The following is a 20,111-nucleotide window of genomic DNA, read 5'->3' on the forward strand; positions in this document are numbered from 1 at the left end:
CAGTGTTCACATTTCTCTAATTTCCTTATAATACTGTTAGACTCTTTTGGTTTGAATTGAAATCCAAATAAGGTGCACGTGTTGTGATTTTATGTCTCTTAATTCCTTTTCTCTCTGCAAGTTCCCCCTTCACCTGCTTTTTACCCCCTTTCCCTGAAACATACTATTTTTATTTTACTGGAACAGTTTTCCATAGTCTAGATTCTGCTGACTTCATTCCTGTGTTATGTTCCTTTTCTCCTTCTGTTTCCTGGAAATTGCTCATCAGAACCAGAAGGCTTTATCAGATGTTATTCATTTGTTTCAAAATTAATGCATAGATGGCGACCTTCCATCAGGAGGTACATCATGTTATATTGACTCTCTGAGATATCAGTAATGATGACCATTGCCTCAATTCATCAATTTGTTGTGTTTATTAGGCTCGCAAAATGGTTACATTCTAGCCTGTTTTCCACCATTCTGTCTTCATTTATTATTAGCTGGGAAACATCTAAAAGGAACAGCTTCTGCTCATCCATTATTTGATTAACTGAAGTAGAGATTTTTCAAGAGAGGCAGGATAAATGCTTGATTCAAACTTACAGATTGAAACTCATTTTCAATCCTTATTGTGATGGTTAATACTTTTAAAAATCCTTCTCGAGCCTCAGACTGTAGCAACTTGGGCCAGTGGTGACTTCTCCAGATTCCTGAGTCCTTTTGACATGATCCCGTGGTCTCTCGTGACTAACATACTTGTATTTGTTTATTGTCTATTTACTGCCCAGACCTGCAATCAGCCATTTCTCCGAGAATCTATGATTCTTTTTCATGGGAAACAGTATTTGAGGACACAGTCTAGTGGGGTGCTTGTTACAACTGCATTGATCGCTGTTTCCAGGTCTTTTTAGTAGTCAGAGCTAAGAAATACGATTTTTTTAAATAAAATACACCATCTGTTTTCCAGGTAACAAACCATTAATATACAGTAAACAAATAATAATTTGTCTTTTCCATTATACAGCCTGTTTCTTTTCTTCTGTCATTGCATTGACTAAGACTTCTGGATCTTTGTTCATTAATTATAATGTTAGACATCTTTGTTCATAAAAAACATCTTTAATAATCAAGGGAGGGACAGAAAAAATACTTCTGATCTCAGACAAATTCCTCTTAAAGTGAGAAATAAATCCTTCTTTAGGGTTAGCAAAGTATGGCCAATGGATCACATACAGCCCACTTTCTTTTTTTTTGAAGGCCTGTGAATTAAGAATGATTTTTACACTTTTAAAAGATTGAAAAAAATCAAAAGAAGAATATATTTTGTAACACATGAAAATTATATAAAATTCAAATTTCAGTATTTTCTAAGTTGTGTGTCGTTGCAGTTTGATTTACTCTTCGACTGAAAAATTATCAATAGATGTTTTGCTGAGTCTATAGTCTACTTTAAGTATAGCTTTACCAATTTTTTCTGAAAGCATTTTTAATATATATGTATATGCACACATACATATACATTTGATATCTTTTGGTGCATAAAATTTAACACATATAGCTCTGTTGGGAAGGATGCCTTTTATCAACATAAAATGAGCATCTTTATCCCATGAAATGCCGTGTGCCTTGGATTCTATTTTGTTTGATATTGCTGTCCCAGGTTGGTTGGTTTGTTTTTTTTTTTGTTTTGGGCCTTGGCTTAATATATATTTCCAAACCACATTATTCTTTTAACCATATGATGATTTTTTTAAATTTTTCTTGTATTTTGGTTCTTTCACAAATAGTACATATTTCATTTTTGAATTTGGAGAGGTTTTGTCTTTTATTATATTCAAGTTTTTACTTTTTAAACCAGTTCTTGATTCACAGCAAAATTGAAAGGAAGGTATAGAGATTTCCTATATAAGCCCTGCCCCGCCACACACACAGCTCCCCTCATTATCAACAGCCCCCTCCAGAGTCATACATTTGTCACAATTTATCAGCCTGCATTAACACAACCTAATCACTCAAAGCCCATAGTTTACATTAGAGTTCACCCTTGGTGTTCTGTGGGTTTGGACAAATGTGTAATGACATGTACCCATCCTTACAGTATCATGCAGAACAGTTTCACTGCCTTAAAAATTCTCTGTGCTTCACCTACTTACCCACCTCTCCCCCTAGCCTCTGGCAACCACTGATCTTTTTACTGTCTTCATAGTTTTGTCTTTTCCAGAATATCTTTTCATATCATTGGAATCATACGTATGTACCTTTCAGATTGTCCCCTTTCAGTTAGGCAGATGCATTTGAGGTTCCTCCACCTCTTTTCACAACTTGATAGCTCATTTCTTTTTAGCACTGAATAATTTTCCATCATCTGGATGTATTGCAGTGTTTTTATCCATTCACCCACCGAAGGACACCTTGGTTGATTCCAAGTTTTGACGATTATGAATCAAGCTGCTGTTAACATTCGTGTGCAGGGTTCTTTTCTGGACATAAGTTTCAACTCCTTTGGGTAAATATCAAGGAGCACAAGTTACTGTCGTATGGTTAAGAGTACATTTAGTTTCATAAAGAGTATATTTAGTTTTCAGGTGTACAGCAAAGTGATTCAGTTGTATATATTTTCTCAGATTATTTTTCTTTATAGATCATTATAAGATATGGAATATAGTTCCCTGTGCTATGCAATAAGTCCTTGCTGCTTATCTATTTTATGTATAGTAGTTTGCATCTACTAAACCCATACTTTAGAGTCCATATATTGTATAATGTCTGTCTTTCTCTGCCTAACTTACTTCACTTAGTATGATCATCTCTAGGTCCATCCATGTTGCTGCAAGTGGCAATATTTCATTCCTTTTTATGGCCGAGTAATATACCATTGTGTGTATATATATACCACATCTTCTTAAACCAATCATCTGTTGATGGGCATCTGGATTGTTTCCATGTTTTGGCTCTTATAAATAGTACTGCTGTGAATATTAGGGTGCATATATCTTTTTGATTACAGTTCTCATCTTTTCTGGATATATGTCCAGGAGTGGGATCTCTGGATCATATGATAGCCCTGTTTTTAGTTTTTTAAGGCACATTCATACTGTTTTCCACAGTGGCTCCACCAACTACACTCCCACCAACAATGTAGGAGTCTTCCCTTTTCCCCCACACCCTCTTCAGCATTTACTACTTGTAGACTTTTTGATGATGGCCATTCTGACTGGTGTGAGGTGGTACCTCATTGTGGTTTTGACTTACATTTCTCTAGTGGTTACAGATGTTGAGCATCTTCTCATGTGCCTGTTGGCCATCGGTATGTCTTCGTTGGTGAAATGTCTATTTAGGTCTTCTGCCCATTTTTTGATTGGGTTGTTTGACAAATCAGTATTAGGAGATGCAGTGCAGGGTCAGGAGCCAGGTAGAGGTGGATTAGAACCCAGCTCCACTCCTGCTGCCTGATTGTTCTTTTGCAAGTTATTAAACTTCCTAAGTCCCATTTTCCTCATCTGCAAAATGGAGATAAACAGTATAACCTTAAAGGACTGTGATGAAGTAATGAGATGATTCATGAAAAGCACTTAACACAACGCTGGACACTTGAAAGTGCTCAATAGTTAACATCTAGTTTTGCAGTTATGACTACCAGAACCACTGTAGTCACTTTCCTGGTCGCTGAAGAATTCTTGCAGGTTTTATGGGATCATGAAACTTTTAAAACTTCAAAAACAAAACAAAAGAACCATGTCTCATTCCTAGGAGCCTTTTCATCTAAAACAGACAAAATGTCATGTGGTGGAAAGGCCAGGTGCCCTTTGTGAGGAAGGAATTCCAGAGGGAGATGCAGTGGAACAAGCATGTGGCTCTCGCTCTAGTCTGGACACAGCACAACCTAGAAAAACACCTACCATTTTACCTAATTAGACTCACTCCAGTCCAGGAAAATTCCCAAAAGGACAAAATCATACCTCTCCTTTTTATTGCCACAGTTAGACATTATCAGGCAGCAGGCTATCGAAGAAATGTGAACCCTGATTTCTGACCTTGGAAAGGATCCCTGAAGGCTAAAAATAGACAAGATGAACACTAATGAATAAGGGAGATACCCTGAAAATAGATGCGGAACTGACCTATGTGCAAGAAGGAATAAAAGGGATAACGTCTCACTCACCAGAATCAAACTGGAGCAGGCGGAAACAATGAGTGTCATTATTTTCATGACGACCAACCATCGTAGCTTTCTTTTCTTCCCATGAAATGTTTTTCTGCTAATGAGAGAGGAAGGGAGACACGTGGGCAGCTCTATCTAGCAGGTAAGGGTTCTGCTGCTTTGACACCTGCCCAGGGAGTGAACACAGCTGTGGTGGAGCTGCCGACGGAGACTACTGTTCCAAACAGCACGTCCAGAAAATGTTGTTTGTGGTTATCTGATGAGTTCTGAGTTAATCACCTACTTTGAGGGGAATCACCACAGGGGGGAACAAACGTTCCTTAGAAACATGACTGTTTGGGGTAACGGAAAGTCACACCATGCACAAGGATTCGTTGCTTTGAGGCACCATCAAAGGCACTTGTCTCCGTCTTTGGTTTTCCTTCACCATTTCCCAGGTATACCCTTCAGACATCCTTATCACCGACTCAGTCCTCCAGATTTTGCAAAGCTCCCTGAACCATGGTCATCACAACCACTGGAACAGCTGGAAATTCACAAGTGGTTCTATTCCTTGGCCTTGAGACGACTTTTCAGTGAACATGCTGCCTTCTGGAAGCCATATATATGTTCTTTAGGAGTAAACTGTGATACATTAACCACTATAACCCTAAACCACGTCCTAGTGAAAATGCTCTATCACTCACTTGAGTTAACAATTATACACTGTCAATCCTATTGGTTATAATTTTCTACTTTTCCATGACTAGAGTCTTTGAATGGGCACTTGGATCACCATGCTTTACTAACTAGTTATCTAGCAAAGTGGATTTTCACTCTCCCAGACCCATGAACCTAGTAAATCCCACTACAGAATTCGTGCTTGATCTTGAATTCAGAGAAGAGTCACTGGAATGATTTAATCAAGGAGAGAAGATCAGGTTTGTTTTCCCAGAATCTCTCAGGCTACGGTGTGAAAGCAGGTTGGAAGGCAGTCAGACTAGAAGCAGGAAGCTTCATTAGTAAGCTGATCTGGGGTCCTTGCTCGAAATGATGGTGGCCTGAACTAGGGTGCATGGTGGAAAGGAGAGTGAAGGGTCAGTGGTCTGGACTGGGTGATGGATGTAGTGGAAGAGGTGTGACAGGGAAGGGCTGAGGATGACAGTGGGTTTCTGGCTGCGACAACATAGAGGAAGAGGTGCCCTATACTGCGGACAGAGCAGAGAAGAGGGTTTTGTGAGAGACAGTGAGCTCACATTGGTTATGTTACAGGCGAGATGGTTTGGGAACATCAGCAAAGATGTCTGTAATCGTTGTGTATGCAGAACTGCAGCTCAGAGTCAAATACGGTCTGGGGATGGAGATTTGAGGGTCATCAAGCCGTGGAAGGGGATGAGCTTCCCTGACCTCTATCTTCTCCATCTGCCGGCTCCCCAGGTCCCCTCTTACTACATACACAGCAGCCAACTCACCCATGTCCTTGCTGCCAAAGACTCTGGAATGGAACCTGCTTTAGCCTTTGAGCTGAAGGTGAAGGGACATCATCCCAAGAAACTCCCGGCACCCCCCCTGGGTGACCGATTTTGGTTGTTTCTGTCGCTGCTACAGATTTGCGGTATTTGGCCTCAGATTCCCATCCCACGAATATGAGAGGCTGCTGATAACGATCGCTGCTTAATTACAGGCTCCGACCTTCCCTGCAGGACCCTATAAAGTATCTTTATAAGTACTGGACGTAATCATTTTATGAAGTGCCTGCAACTCAGCTGTAGAGAATTATTTGTAGGATGGTTTCATTCTTATGTAAATATGAGTGTCTTGAAGATCGATGGGGAAGATAAAGTGCTGTAATGAGAGTTAAGGCAGGCTCTCTTTCTCCTTTAAGAGTGCATTTCCCATTGTAAGTAGTTGAAGCAGGCGTTTTATTCAAAATGGCATTTTCTTCCATCAAAAAATGTCATCCAGTGATTCGATACACACTTACTGAGAACTGTGTTCGTCGCTGAAGGAGATTTAAATAAAGGATGAGAAGTAGTACGTGTCTTTAATAAGACATTAAAAATAAGGGATGAATGTGTCATTCATTCAGCAATATCTGATGTGAGCCTACTGTATGCTATAAACTTGTTGGCGTTGAGGATACAGCAGGGAAATGACAAGACAAAAACCTCTGCCGTCAAGGGGTTCATATTAAAGAAAAGGGACAACAAAATAAAAGTATAGAAGATGGTCATGGATTCTATATAGAAAAAAGTAACTGAGGTTAAGTTACTTTTTAGGGGAGAAGGTGAGAAAACAAGTTAGATGGTAATGAAGGAAGGGCTCAAGGAAGAGCTGGATTTTGAGCACAGCTCTGACGGTGGAGAGATTTTGAATGGATTCAGGTTTGACTCGGGGGAGAGGGGACAGGTCCCTGACAGCGGAGCAGAACAAAGACCAAAACCACATGAGCTGAGGCCATGGTCACCGTGGTGGATTAATAGAGTCACATCAAAAAGTCTACTGTGGCAAAAAGAAGATCTTGCTGTTGGACACTCACAATTCAATTCAACAAGCATTGATGGGAAAGACTTACAAAATGTCAACTCCACGGGCAAGAACTTCGTGCCTTTTCCTGATGGTTCTGTCTCCTGTGTCTACAACAGTGCCTGTCTCATAAAAGGTGCTAAGCAAATTATTTGCTAATCGAATGAATAATGGGCGAGAAGGTCATGTAAGGCTGGTGAAACCAAATGAGGAAGGGCCTTGAATGACAGGGTGATGAGCTTGAACTTGACCTTATCAGCAAGAGAAAGATAGTGCCCAACACTTTATCCCATTGTCAGCAGATCTCACTGCTCTGAGGTTCCCTTCGCCCCTTGAAAAACCTCCCCTCTCTTGAGTTATTTCTGGGGATTTTCCCTCATGGCTTCCACACCTCTCTTCCCTTTCTGTCCCATCCCCGTGGATGTGGCCGTGTGATCACATAGCCTCTCAAGCCCGGACATGCGTGTGTGCAGCCCCCGCGTTACCCAGGGGCGTGCGAGCTCTGGCGTCTGGACCAGCTGTGCTCCACACAGAAGGGTAAATGCCATTCAACTCAGTGTGACTCACGGCCAGTGGGCCTCAGAGTGTCACAGGTGCCCCTGCGCAGGTGTGTCTCATGACAGCAGCCCTTGGATTTCTCCTCCCAGCCTTTCTTTCCCTCCAGCTCAGACACACGTCTCCAGGACGGACATCAGGTTGTCCTCCCCAACACCTAACCTAGAACATCGGGCTCTCTCCTTTCCGATCTGCCCTCTTCCCTTCCCACCATCTCCCCACAAGTTTCCTTAATCATCACCGCCCCCCGCACGGATTTGTGTGTCATCTTTGACTTGGTTTTCCTTGAAGCATATGTTTCTACATAGGAGAAGGGGTGATAATGATTACCTGGTCCAAACCTCTCATTTTACAAGTGAGGAAACTGAGGCTCAAGCAGGGAAAGTGACTCACTCAGCTGTGAGCACCTGATCCCAGCCTTCCTGGTTCCTGGTCCTGAACTCTCCTTTGATTTCTGAGCAGGAAAGTGGCACCATCCTGACCAGGCTGCAGGGTGATGAGTCAGGTACCACAGGCTTAGCAACGAGTGAGGCTGGAAGGGAAGAGACCCCTCCACACTCTGCTGCCTCAGTGCAGGGTCCTGGGGGCATGAGTGGAGGGGAAAGGCAAGCCTGAAAGAGGTTCCAAAGGGAAAAATCAGTGGGGCTTGGAATCTAAGAGACAACGAGGAAGAGAGTCAAATACAGTTTGTTCTTTCAGGACCTGAACCAGGCTCTGTGCTCACACTGCAGCAAGAAAGACAGCGGGGCGCCTGCCACTGTAGCTTGTTGCACCCTCTGGAGGACAAGACAGTCAAAGAAAACAAGTAAACAAGAAAACTTACAGGGGGTGAAGTGGGTGAAGAGGTCAAATGGTACAAATTTCCTGTTATCAAAAACATACATCCTCGGCCATTCAAAAGTCCACAAATGACAAATGCTGGAGAGGCTGTGGAGAAAAGGGACCCCTCCTATGCTGCTGGTGGGAATGCAGTTTGGTGCAGCCACTGTGGAAAACAGTGTGGAGATTCCTCAAAAGACTAGGAATAGACTTACCATGTGACCCAGGAATCCCACTCCTGGGCATATATCCAGAAGGAACCCTACTTCAGGATGACACCTGCACCCCAATGTTCATAGCAGCACTATTTACAATAGCCAAGACATGGAGACAACCTAAATGTCCATCAATGGATGACTGGATAAAGAAGGTGTGGTATATTTATACAATGGAATACTATTCAGCCATAAAAACCGACAACATAACACCATTTGCAGCAACATGGATGCTCCTGGAGAATGTCATTCTAAGTGAAGTAAGCCAGAAAGAGAAAGAAAAATACCATATGAGATCGTTCATATGCAGAATCTACAAAAAATAATAATAAAATAAAAGCAAAATAGGAACAGACTCATAGACATAGAATACGAACTTGTGGTTGCCGGGTGGATGGGGGATGGGAAGGGTCAGACTGGGATTTCAAAATGTAGAGTAGATAAACAAGATTATACTGTATAGCACAGGGAAATATATACAAGATCTTGTGGTGGCTCACAGCGAAAGAGAATGTGACAATGAATGTATGTATGTTCATGTTTCACTGAAAAATTATACTCTACGCTGGAATTTGACACAACATTGTAAAATGACTATAACTCAATAAAAAAAAGTTAAAAATTTTTTTTAAATCCTTGGGCTGTAATGGACAGCATGGCGGCTATAGTTTATATTACTGTATTGCATCTTTGAAAGTTGCTAAGAGAGTAGATCTGAAAAGCCTCATCACAACAAAAAAGAAAAAGTTAAAAAAAAGAAAAAGCTTTGAAAGGAAAAAAAGAGTAAACTTACAAACCATGAAAGGAAGAAATCACGCTAACAGGTGTGCATTTGGGGACTACCCTATTTTTCACTGAGCGGTAGGAGAAAGTTTTTGTGGCGATGATAAAATGTTTCAGACGTGAGGCTCATAAAACAATGGTGGCCTTAAGGAAAAAGGCCAAGTTTGGAAAGTAAGCTGGTTTATGAAAGATTGTTTTTAAGGAAATAACCCACAAAAGAACATGATGACCTAATTGCTATCATTTTCCTGAATCAAAATAAATTTTGATAAGTAAAGGAGAAAAGTTACAGTCTTTCGAAAGTGTGTGAATTATATGTTCATTTCAAAAGGAAACCGACAAGACAGAGAGGGAAAGGTGCGCGGACTCTAATGCAGCTGGGCCAGTCATCCTCTCCTGAGTTACCGTGGGTTTGGGGCCAAACAGGCATGTTCTGGGAAATGCAGTCCTCTTTTCTAAACGAAGAAATGCTGCTTGGGACTTCGGTAACTGGTCAGAGAAACCCTTCAGAGAGCTTTAAGGTCAAACAGCTTGGACCTACCCAGGATAAAATCCCTGATTCTGCAGAGCAACACAACCAGCATCCCATAAAGAATGTCTCCCACTTGCAGAAGCACACAGTGCGAGAAAACGTCTCCCCACGTGACCACTTTTTTCACCAGAGTTGGAAGAATCAGTGGTCCTTGACGACAGTGACCATAGGCCAAAATACCCCAGTCCCTGGGAAAAGGGAAGGGGTAATGCTCCCATCCCGCACTGGGCGGGCCGTCCTCAGAGTGCCCTGGGTTTGTTCTGCACAGTGCTGTGTACCTAGCATACAATGTGCATTTTTCCCCCTCCTCACTGCATCCTCCCACATCGCCATCCTTCCTCACTTTGACCACTATTCAAGCTTCCTGCCAGAAAGTTCAGAAAAGACCCGACACTTTAACTCTCTTACGGGGACAACCACATTACAAGACGAGACCTGTGCTATTTCAAGTCCCAGTTAAACAAGAGAAGAAAAGAACAGTTCCTTCTAAAGAGGTGTTGAACTGACATCCTCTCGCCACGTCTGTAAACTTGGCACTCTCATCAGGACACATGGGCTAAGGGAGGGGCACCAGCCAGGGGCACAGCTTTTGCTCAGGAGCTGGGAGGCAGGCTTAGTCATCTTTTGTGTCTCCAAGACCACCGTGAGAAGCTGATCAAAGCTGAAATTCTCCTTAGGAAAATGAATCTCTGTTCACATGCAGACTTCTGTTTCATTTCACGGGAAGTCTATCCATGAATCTTGGGTTGAGAGCCTAGGGTTCTAATCTGCGGTTGATCTGGCCAGCGTTCTTAGAGATTTTTGACCACCATTCCAGGCAGATAATCTAAAGACTCTGGTCTGGCTGAGAATTGCCCAAGGGTGGCCCCAGGATGAACCTCAGGAGGGCTCAGGCAGGTTCCTCAGACACAGCCAAACCAGCATCCCAACAAGAAGGCATCTGGTAGACTCCAGGACAACAGGAAACTTGGATCTGTGCTTATACTCTGGTTCCAGCAGCTTTTCTCTGGGGTTTAGTTCAATGGGGCAGAACTTGCTTCCTGGCAGAAGATGCCGACTGATCTGGCCTGAACATTTGTTGGCACTGGAGCTGCTTGGCCTGGGGAACTGGCTGCATGTGTGTGGCAGCTTGTGTCTCTCCCTCATTTGTTGGATGTATACCAGCCACGATGGACAGGTACCACACACGTGGAGAGACCACTCGTTGGACAAGGAGAAACAGTGAAGTGTTATTTTTCTCCCATGGTCACATAACATTGGCTTCTCCTTGGGAGCCCACATTTTTTCACTGGAGTCATTTAAACTCCAGTTTTCAGAACATGGTAGCCTTCAGATAAGCCCTTCTGAGATCATCGCCCATTGTCCTTTGTCCCAGTGTCTGAACAGCACATTACAACTTTCTAAATGATGGAGTTGATGACACTCTGCTCCTCCCTCTTCTTTCTCATTATCACTGCAAAACCCATCGTCATCCTATGACAGTAGCCGGACATATTGCCATTCGCACTTCCCGTGCCATTGTGGGGCTGCTAAATGGCACCGAGGTCAGGAGCAGCAGTGGGTGAAGCAGAGCAGAGTCTGGGTCTCATCCTGATCGAGCCACAGGCGAGCACACGATTTTGTGGAAACCGCTTCCCCGCCTCCGTCGTACTACCTTCATCTGTAAAGGAGGGGTTGACGGTGCTTGCTAATTTCTTAGTTTCTGCCAGTCTTAACATTCTACATTCTGTGACTGCAGCTAATTAGGGTTTGTCATAACCCAGTGTCTCTCACAGGTGTCATTAAGACGTCAAGTTTTCAGGTAGGTGGTAAGAAGCGTGGAAGCTGGGAGACCTGAGAAGACTGGCTCAGAGCTTTCTGCTTCTATCCTGAGTCACCCTGATGCTGAACGAGTTGAATTGAAGAGGAACCTTCTAAGTGTCAGTGCTGGGTTGGAATCTGAGAACTCCCTGTGTTTTAGAGTGAACCAGTGGGGAGAACTCATGTCGGAGACCAACGTTGGCAGGAAAATGGTCTTTCGCTTGTACTGGGGGCTTGGAGGGTGAACTTTGCTGTAACTTTGTAGCTAAAACATGACTACAGTGGCCACACCTTCACAGGGATGGCTCCCAGCGTCCCCCATCATAAGCCTACAGAGGAGCCCCCAGTGAGAAACAGAAAGTCAAGTGCTTTCACGGCAGGAGATGTCAAGCGAGGAGCCTTAAGTGGCACTCAAACTGTCTAAGAAGCCAGCATCTGGAGATTGGCTTGGATCCGCAAGACAGTATTCCAGCAGGCTTAAAACTGGACGATCGGACTTTCACATCTTAGTGTAAATTCATTTTAACCACCTCCTTTCTCAACTTATACCTCAGCTGCTGTGAGGAAATGGATGTCTTGAGGAGAACACGTAGAGGAAAGAACCAGTATTTACCTTTGAAGTTGTGGGCGCAGGTGGAAGGCCAGAGGAGCTTGGCTCCAGGTCGGCCAGACCTGGAATTAAGGGGGCCTTGAAGGAGGGAAGAGAGAGGGGAGGGAAGAGACTAAAGAGAAATGTTGAGATTCATGAATGTAGAACTTGGCTCTGAGCAGAAAGAGTGTCCCTGAAGGAATTGTGGGAAATTCCAGGGACCCCCAATCACCTTACTAACATTCACATTCAGAATGTATATATTTTTCCTTTTCATTTTCATTCAAAGTCTTCAAATAAGGGAAATGCAGTCCCCTCTCTAGCTGATTCACAGAGTACTGGAATTCTTAGACAACGGAGCTTGGGGCACGCCCTGCTCATATATTCTCATTCAGCTCAAGCCAAGCCCTGCCTTGTCACAGTTCCCTTCATCATGTCGCCACTGCTGTTAGGAAGACATATTGGACAACATAGAGGCATCATAATTAAGACGAATTTTTTCCAGAACTGACCACATTCACACAAAACTGCCATTCCTGCTCGTACTGGCCACTTTCTTCACCTCTCAGATGAAGTTTGAAAAACCGTCTTCCTGATTTAACTTCCCCAGCCGCATGCTTCATCATTCTCCTTGCACCATCCTCATCCCCTCGAGGGTCTTATTCCAGTGCATTTTGAGGTTCGATGAAAGAACACAGGCCCTAAATTGAGACTTCCCAATTTCAGATCCCAGCTCTCCTGTAACTACGTGCCTGAGCGACCTTAGTTGGATTATTCAATCTCATTAAACCTCAGTTTTTTCATCTGTAAAATGGGGCTGTTGATGGGACTCATGTAACTCTTAATGTTACGAATAAGTTTCACACTGTATGTAAAATGTTTAGCACAGATCCTACCTCAAACCAGACACTTAATACAAGTAAATCCTATTAGAATTACAGGAAAATGTTCCAAGCTTTGGAGCTAAAGAATACTACTTTCTCATTTAACAACCGTCATCTGTGTGTCTGTGTTTGTGCTTTAATTTCTTTGAGACACACTGAATTTTGCAGGGAGTGTGCTTCAGAGATAAAAATGCTCTCATCCATCACTGCAGCATTTTGCCTTTTATGGTCCTGCAATCTTTAAATTTACTCTTTGTTTATGTTTATAAGATCCTCTATTAAATTTCAAGGCATTGTCTGCCAGAGTGGACTTTAAGCACACCGATCAGTTTCTCATGACTCTGATGAATCTTCAGAGCAGAGAGAAAAAGAAAGACATCAAATCAAGACCCTAGGCTGAGACAAAAGAAAAAAACTGTGCAGAGAATAAAGAACAGTGGACTGGAAGTGCTCTAGCCCCTTGTCCATCACTGTGTTAGTTCTGTAGCTATTAAGTTTATGACAACCACTTCAATCATTTCTTTTTTAATTTGGAAATTGGGTAATTGAATAAAATAAACTTTAAGGCTGTTCATGTTTTAAGGTGTCATGGTTTTGTTACTCTGCTGCCAAGAGCTATGAGATAGTTACCATGTAAGGTGTGAAACTCAGTTCCTGCCTTGTAAATTAACGGATGACTTAAATAGGGGAAGAGAACGGGAAAGGGCATTTTAGACATCCAGACCCAACTTGAGAGGACAAAAAAAACATGAAAAGTGACTTGGAGGAGATTTTATAGTAAGCCTGGTTAGAATGAAAGTATCAATATTAGAAATTGGTGTAGGAGGGGATGGTGGACAGGTTACTGACAGGCACTGGCTGCTGTTAGCAAGCTGAGCAGGCGAGTCCACTGTTACATCACAAGACACCATCAAAGAAAAAATCATCGAAAATCATTGGTCAAAGCTGGCAAAGCCAGTATTTTTTAAATGTGGGGTTCTCATTAAAACATACAGCTATTAAAATATTCAGGAGAGAAAGAATTCATAATTCTTCAGGCAGTTCCCGTATAAGAAAGAACATCAAAGAACCAAAGGTAACCCTATTGTCATGTGAATTTTTGAACGGCTTTCAATTTGTATTTAAATTTAGGTGAAATAATTTGCGTATGTAAACTCAGCCACAGTGTCCTGTTTTCATTACTTACAGCTTCATAGCAGACGTCAAGTGAGGTTCTATCACCAAGGACCAGTGCTGCCCCCCGCTTTGGGTCTTTTCCTATAATTGATACCGCACACGTGGGCCAAGCAGGAATGGTCTTTGAGGATGTTGTGTTCATAGCAGACCATCAGCCACATGTGAAAACTCAAAGGCAACTGAAACTTTTTAAAGACATAAAAAGAGGTGTTCCTTTGATTGTTCGTTTATTTTCCCAGCCAGTTGGCTCGTTGGCTTGCAAATAACGTGTATGAATCTGTGTGTTTTTTTTCCAGGGTCTTTCTTTCCCGAGTTCAGGCCCTCAGAAACAGTTTTTAAAATAGCGTTTTGGCTCGGATACCTAAACAGCTGCATCAACCCCATTATATACCCGTGCTCCAGTCAAGAGTTTAAAAAGGCCTTTCAGAACGTCTTGAGAATCCAGTGTCTCCGCCGGAAGCAGTCTTCCAAGCACGCGCCGGGCTATACGCTGCACCCACCCAGCCACGCGCTGGAGGGCCCGCACAAGGACCTGGTGCGCATCCCAGTGGGATCAGGAGAGACCTTCTATAAGATCTCCAAGACGGATGGGGTCTGTGAATGGAAATTTTTCTCTTCCATGCCCCGTGGATCTACCAGGATTACAGTGTCCAAAGACCCATCAGCCTGCAACACTGCCCGGGTGAGAAGTAAAAGCTTTTTGCAGATCTGTTGCTGTAAGGGGCCCTCGACCCCCAGCCACGGAGAGAATCAGCAAATTCCAACCATTAAGATCCACACCATCTCCCTCAGTGAAAACGGGGAGGAAGTCTAGTGGACGGGAAAGGTCAGAAGGAAGGGGGGGTGATCGCAGGCACCCACCCACTTCCTACCAGGAAGGTCAGTTCGCTTTTCCTGGATGATAAGACGTCACCATTAAACCAGGGACCGTCTGGGAATGGGCTGAGGAGGAGACCCGACTCCTGGGTAGCGGGTAGGGCTCAGGGAAGAGTGAGGATGTCACACAGCCTCCCAGGTCACACTGACGATAAACAGCATGTCCTTGAGGCGGATCCTCTCTGGGTCATCCTCTGAGCCCACTTTCCACGTCTGGCCCTTTCAACGAAAAACACCATGGGAAACAGAATTTTATACACAATCCAAAAGACTATAAATATAGGATTGTGATTTCATCCTGAATATTTTGAGCACGCACTCTAAGTTTGGAGCTATTTCTTGATGGAGTGAGGGGATTTTATTTTCAGGCTAAACTTCCATGCAGCCACGTTGGATATTTACAGGGAGAGGGCCTGGAGAGGAAGAGCCTTAAGATGGTGGCCGATATCCAGACACATTATTTTTAGAGCAAGTTTTAAATGTCACCATTTCTGAGACATCCAGTTTCTCAGCTTGGGGGTGAAACTTGACCGTGAGATTTACCTTTCGCTGCAATTTGACCAGATTCTGCTCCCGATTCCCTAAGGTGAGGGCAAGGACACTCATTACGTCTCTGAACTAATGGAAGCATGTTGTCTACAGTTGGGTCCAGAGAGTGTTGAAAGAACCAGTTGAGGAAAGGATGACTTTTCCCAGTGGAAGACAGTAGGGATGAGGGTCGAGTTTCTAGCTGAACTAGTATGGACAAAATTACTATTAAGTAGTTCCAAGAGCAGATGGAGGAAGAATTCTTGTTTGACATTTTTAAAGGTCAAGAGGTTGGAGTGGGGTGGGTGCTAATTTCATGCTAAGACAGATTACTCCACAGCCTTTCCAAAGTGCCTAGAAAGGCTTTTCTTGGCAAATCACTTACCTTTTCCAGAACTCCAGTAGGAAAAGCCAGAGCTTATATTTTGAAAGGCACATCCAGACTCCCATTTTTTTCTTTTTTCCTCAGCTGCTTCACTATTGCAGAATGCGTGAGGGTCAAGGTCCCCAGTGCCCATGTGACATGCTGGAGTGGGCCTCATGGTCGAGGTATAGCCTTCCTAGACTTTGAAAGGTGCACATGTTTATCTTGGGAGGATACTTCCTGGTCACCAAAAACCCACCAGAAACAGCAATTTGCAAACAGTGTTTACAGAAGCCTATTTATTCTGCTAAGAGAGCCAATAACCCATTCGCTTCATCTACACCCACTTTTTACAGGGACTTGGGGAACACACTAATTTTTGCTTTGCATGTACCAAATTTTGGTAAATCTTAGTAACTCAGTATATTACAAAGATAAAGATGGTGACTGGAGGTAAAAATTTAAATATTTTCACAATCCACAGTAAGAATTTAAAATAAGATCTATGTTTTTGAAATAATTCTTGACTAGAATCCCTCGTCTGAAGCTACTGACCATTTGTGTGCCCTCTTTCCCCTAGTTGGGTAATTCCCACCAAGAATTTTCAAAGCAGATCATAGCTGTTACTGCACCCTCACGGCAAAGCTCTTGGCCCCATCATCTTTTCCTTCTTTCCTTGCGGCAAAATGATAATTTTCTGAAATCATTCTAAAAGGCTTATTTCTTCGTGTACTGCCATGGATGGTGTGTTTGCTTGTGAATTTGAGTTCAGTTGTTCGTTGTGATTTGACACGGATTATTGCTGCTCGCTCAGCCCTTTCTGGAAGGTGTCTCGTTGTTGGCCAGACAGACACTCTTGCCTTGTGCTCATAACTTGGATTCTGGCGGTAGATGTTGGCTGGGTTTTTGGACTCTTCTGGTCTGTTTGTAGGTCCTGTAACTGCTCTACCAGATGTGGGTGTCCTATTACGGACGCAGGCACCAGGGAAGGACTTGAGTATGCAAACCCCACTTAAGCTTCGTTGTTGAGAAGAGCTTCTTTTAGTATCTGAATTTGAAAAACCACTTTTGCCAGGCTCCCCCCTTATGGGAAGAGCATCCCCGTGAAAAGACTGGTCATTTTTTTTCTTCGGCAGAATATGGCTCCATGTTTGAGATGTTCTTTAAACATTTTTACAGACAAATTTAAATTTTAGATACTAGAAAGCTTAGGATCACCAGAAAGCTAGGCTTAATGCCATTTCTAATCAAAATAAACAACTAGAAAATCTATCGGTCATCTGATAAAAGCCATGACAATTGTATTCATGTAAAACTATCCATAAATAATTGTCCACTACACTCTTCTCCACCCCTGCTCCCTCCAGGGAGGCCAACTTTAACATTTTTTTCCTTTCCCATGACATGATACTAGGTATAAACATGCTAATTTTTCAAGAAATTGATAATTCACCCAAGACTTAGTCAGAGAAGGATAAACAATACACAAGTTATTTTTCACTCATCCACAAAAATCTCTGTACCTTTGGGCATGCCAAAAACTATCTAAAATTGTCACAGTTCAACAAATGATTGTCATATTTATACTCACATGTTTACTGCTTCTATTTGGAGTTTAAAGAATGTACCCTGAGTAACAGTGGTCAAAATGTTTTATCCAATGTGTTATAAAAAACAGTTGCTTTAGGATTGTCTAAACATCACAGAAAATCAACTTGACATTATGGGATAGGTGAAATTTGAGTTTCTTCTGCAATTCAAATTGTGTGCATTAAGAGAGATCTTGAATCTCTTTATTCAAGAATTTCCCCAATCCTTTGCAAGGATTTCAGAAAAAAAACATTTTACTTGTCAAGCTTTCTTCCTTTTACCTCCCTCGAGTCCCATCCAAGACCATTTCTGCCTGTAATCACTTAGTGATCTGCTAACACTCTCCAAAATATTGACCTCTAACTCTCTCACCACCTACTTGGATCAGTCCATCCTTAGTAGACAGTGATATTTGAGTAAATAAAATTTTTCTTGAGGCTTTTTTATTAGGTGCCACTGAATGCCAGGCATTGACAGGGCATTTGGCACCTGCTGTCTCTGAATGTCTTAGCAATTCCCCTATTTTTATTTGAGAGACAAAAAAACTTGATAGTTAAGAGTCATTAGGATACAGGTTTCTTCTGTACAGCACAGGGCACTATATTTGATATCTTGTAGTAATCTATTAGGAAAAAGAATATGAAAACGAATATATGTATGTATATATATGACTGAAACATGATGCTGTACACCAGACATTGACACAACATTGTAAACTGACTATATTTCAATTTTAAAAAAAAAGAGAGTGATTAAGGACTCACCCAAAAGCAAAGTGGAACCTTGATTCTATCCTGGTCTCCTGAACCCTAAAGTCTATGTTTTCCACCCACAACCCAGCCTCATAAGTAGTGAGAGTCAGAGCCCCTCAGTTGTGATTGGATGTGCTGAGGATACGAACCATACCCAGACTTTTTAATGTTTTGTTTCTTTGGCATTTGCCTTCCAATTAACTCCAGTAAGTATGCTGCCAAATCTCCATCGCAGCCAAACCCAAGAGCAGGTCATAAATGGAAAAGCTTGGTGCCTACACTTCTGACTATCAGACTGCACCACTTCTGTAGGGGATACTGGCCTGGGATGTTGTTTAGGCCTTGCAAGAAGGACAGATCATATCAAACTGGGGAGAAGATGGACACATAAGAGAACGCAGAAGAGACAGCATTGGCCTAGAACTGCAAACAGAGCTGTGGATACAAAACACATTGTACGGTGTGTTGAAGTTATTGGCTACCCAGCAAAGTTCATCAGCACACTTTCAGAAAGTAGATCTCTTTTTAAAATAAATAAAAACAAATACGATATCACTCCCATTCACCTGTAATCCCACCCCCCAAATTTTCTGAGTTGGAGATAGAGAAGGAATTACAGGCATTTCACCAGGAATTGCACGGAGCCCAGGGAGTGTGCCAAACATGTGAATTTCTTGTCTGTCACCAAGAGGAAATGTTTCAGGATGCTGATCTGCAAATAGCCAGAGACCTAGGCAATCTTTGAAAATGAAGACTCAGTTGACAGCTGTGGCTTCTTACTAGCTGGCATCCTCTTGTTTCTGGACTTCGCAAATGAAAGCTTTATGTCCTGAGCATCTCGGCTACCCCAACCCGTCAAAGCGAACCATCACGTAGACCTTCTGGCCTCAGAGGTTTCATGGTTTTGGTCTGGGACTGAGAACGTGTCGGGAACTATTTGCTTGGGCAGGTAATTATTCCCTCTTTAATCACAGCTACTTAATCACTGCTTGACAAACATTCTCGCTTGCTTCTGGGCTGTTTCTGCTCAGATCCTCTTTTGTCAAAAGAGATGCTGCCTCTGTGTATGAGTACTCGTTGACTTATTTAAGGAAAGAGTTCCGCTCATCAGCAAAGGGAGAAGGGAACCCAAACACGTACAAAGTAAACTCTGCAAGCAAAAGCAGGGTGTCTAAAAAGAAGGCAGCGGTGGTAAATATGGAGGTGCCAGAGCTGTGCTCATTTGTTACTCTGATTTCTTTTTACACTGCCAGGACTATTAACCATGAAACTACCTGCACACAGCTCCGCTCGAGCCTGGTCGGAACACTGGTGGCACCTGCTCCTTGTCTACAAACTGTGCTGTGGAGCAGGCTGAGCCCAGGCTGGCTGCTGTGGGCTCTACCATCTTCAAAAAGCACCGGGAGCCGTGGCCTCTGGCCCTCCAATGTCCCTGCAAGACAAGTGAGTGGAGATGACTGTTGTGGGGCTGGGCTGGCAAAAGCGAGCTAGGATTTGAGCCAAGGATACACGACCTCTTGCCAATGCTCCCATCAGCTTTACCTCTTTCACGCTTCCCCGGACCCAAATGTCTTGGGGGCTGACGATGGACCTTATCTGCTCTGTATAGGAAAAGATTTCATCTTTGCTCCTGCAACACGGACTACTGGGTCTCTCACCTAAAGGCAAGGCCATGGCAGGTGGGAGGAGGGTGTGAAGGAAGAAGACTGACCATGGACATGGCTCAAAGCAGGATGGCTATTTCGGTAATGTGTTGTTGCATTTGATAAACAAGGAACTGCCCTAAAGCTGATGCTTTTTCATTTCCAAAGAGAAAATAATTGTCTTGACCTGTGGCTCAGGAGTTAACTCCGTTACTTTCCCTCCATACCATAGTCAACGTTGCCCATAATAGGCTAGAAACGATTATTGCTAAACTAGGAGAAATACAGATTTAATTAGGAAAAAAAATCTAAGAGCAAATTCATGCTGTATTTGGTGGGAAAAAAATAATGAAGGC

The 20,111-nt window shown here is 42.8% G+C and overlaps 1 protein-coding gene across 2 annotated transcripts in view; it reads left to right on the plus strand.

Moving 5' to 3' along the window:
• ADRA1A (adrenoceptor alpha 1A) overlaps positions 1–19,478 on the plus strand; it is a 74,200-nt gene extending 54,722 nt beyond the window's left edge. The window contains exons 2-3 of one of the 2 annotated variants that reach the window (XM_072952439.1): positions 14,299–14,684; positions 19,366–19,478. In XM_072952439.1, the coding sequence (XP_072808540.1) occupies positions 14,299–14,684; positions 19,366–19,374 (395 nt within the window). In that variant the 3' untranslated portion in view covers positions 19,375–19,478. Of the gene's footprint in view, positions 1–14,298; positions 15,800–19,365 lie in introns of those variants that run through there. The other variant, XM_072952438.1, reaches the window with a different exon arrangement.
• The last annotated feature ends 633 nt before the right edge of the window (positions 19,479–20,111 follow it).

The sequence above is a fragment of the Vicugna pacos genome, chromosome 31 (assembly GCF_048564905.1).
Source record: "Vicugna pacos chromosome 31, VicPac4, whole genome shotgun sequence".
In the NCBI taxonomy this organism is placed as follows: domain Eukaryota; kingdom Metazoa; phylum Chordata; class Mammalia; order Artiodactyla; family Camelidae; genus Vicugna; species Vicugna pacos.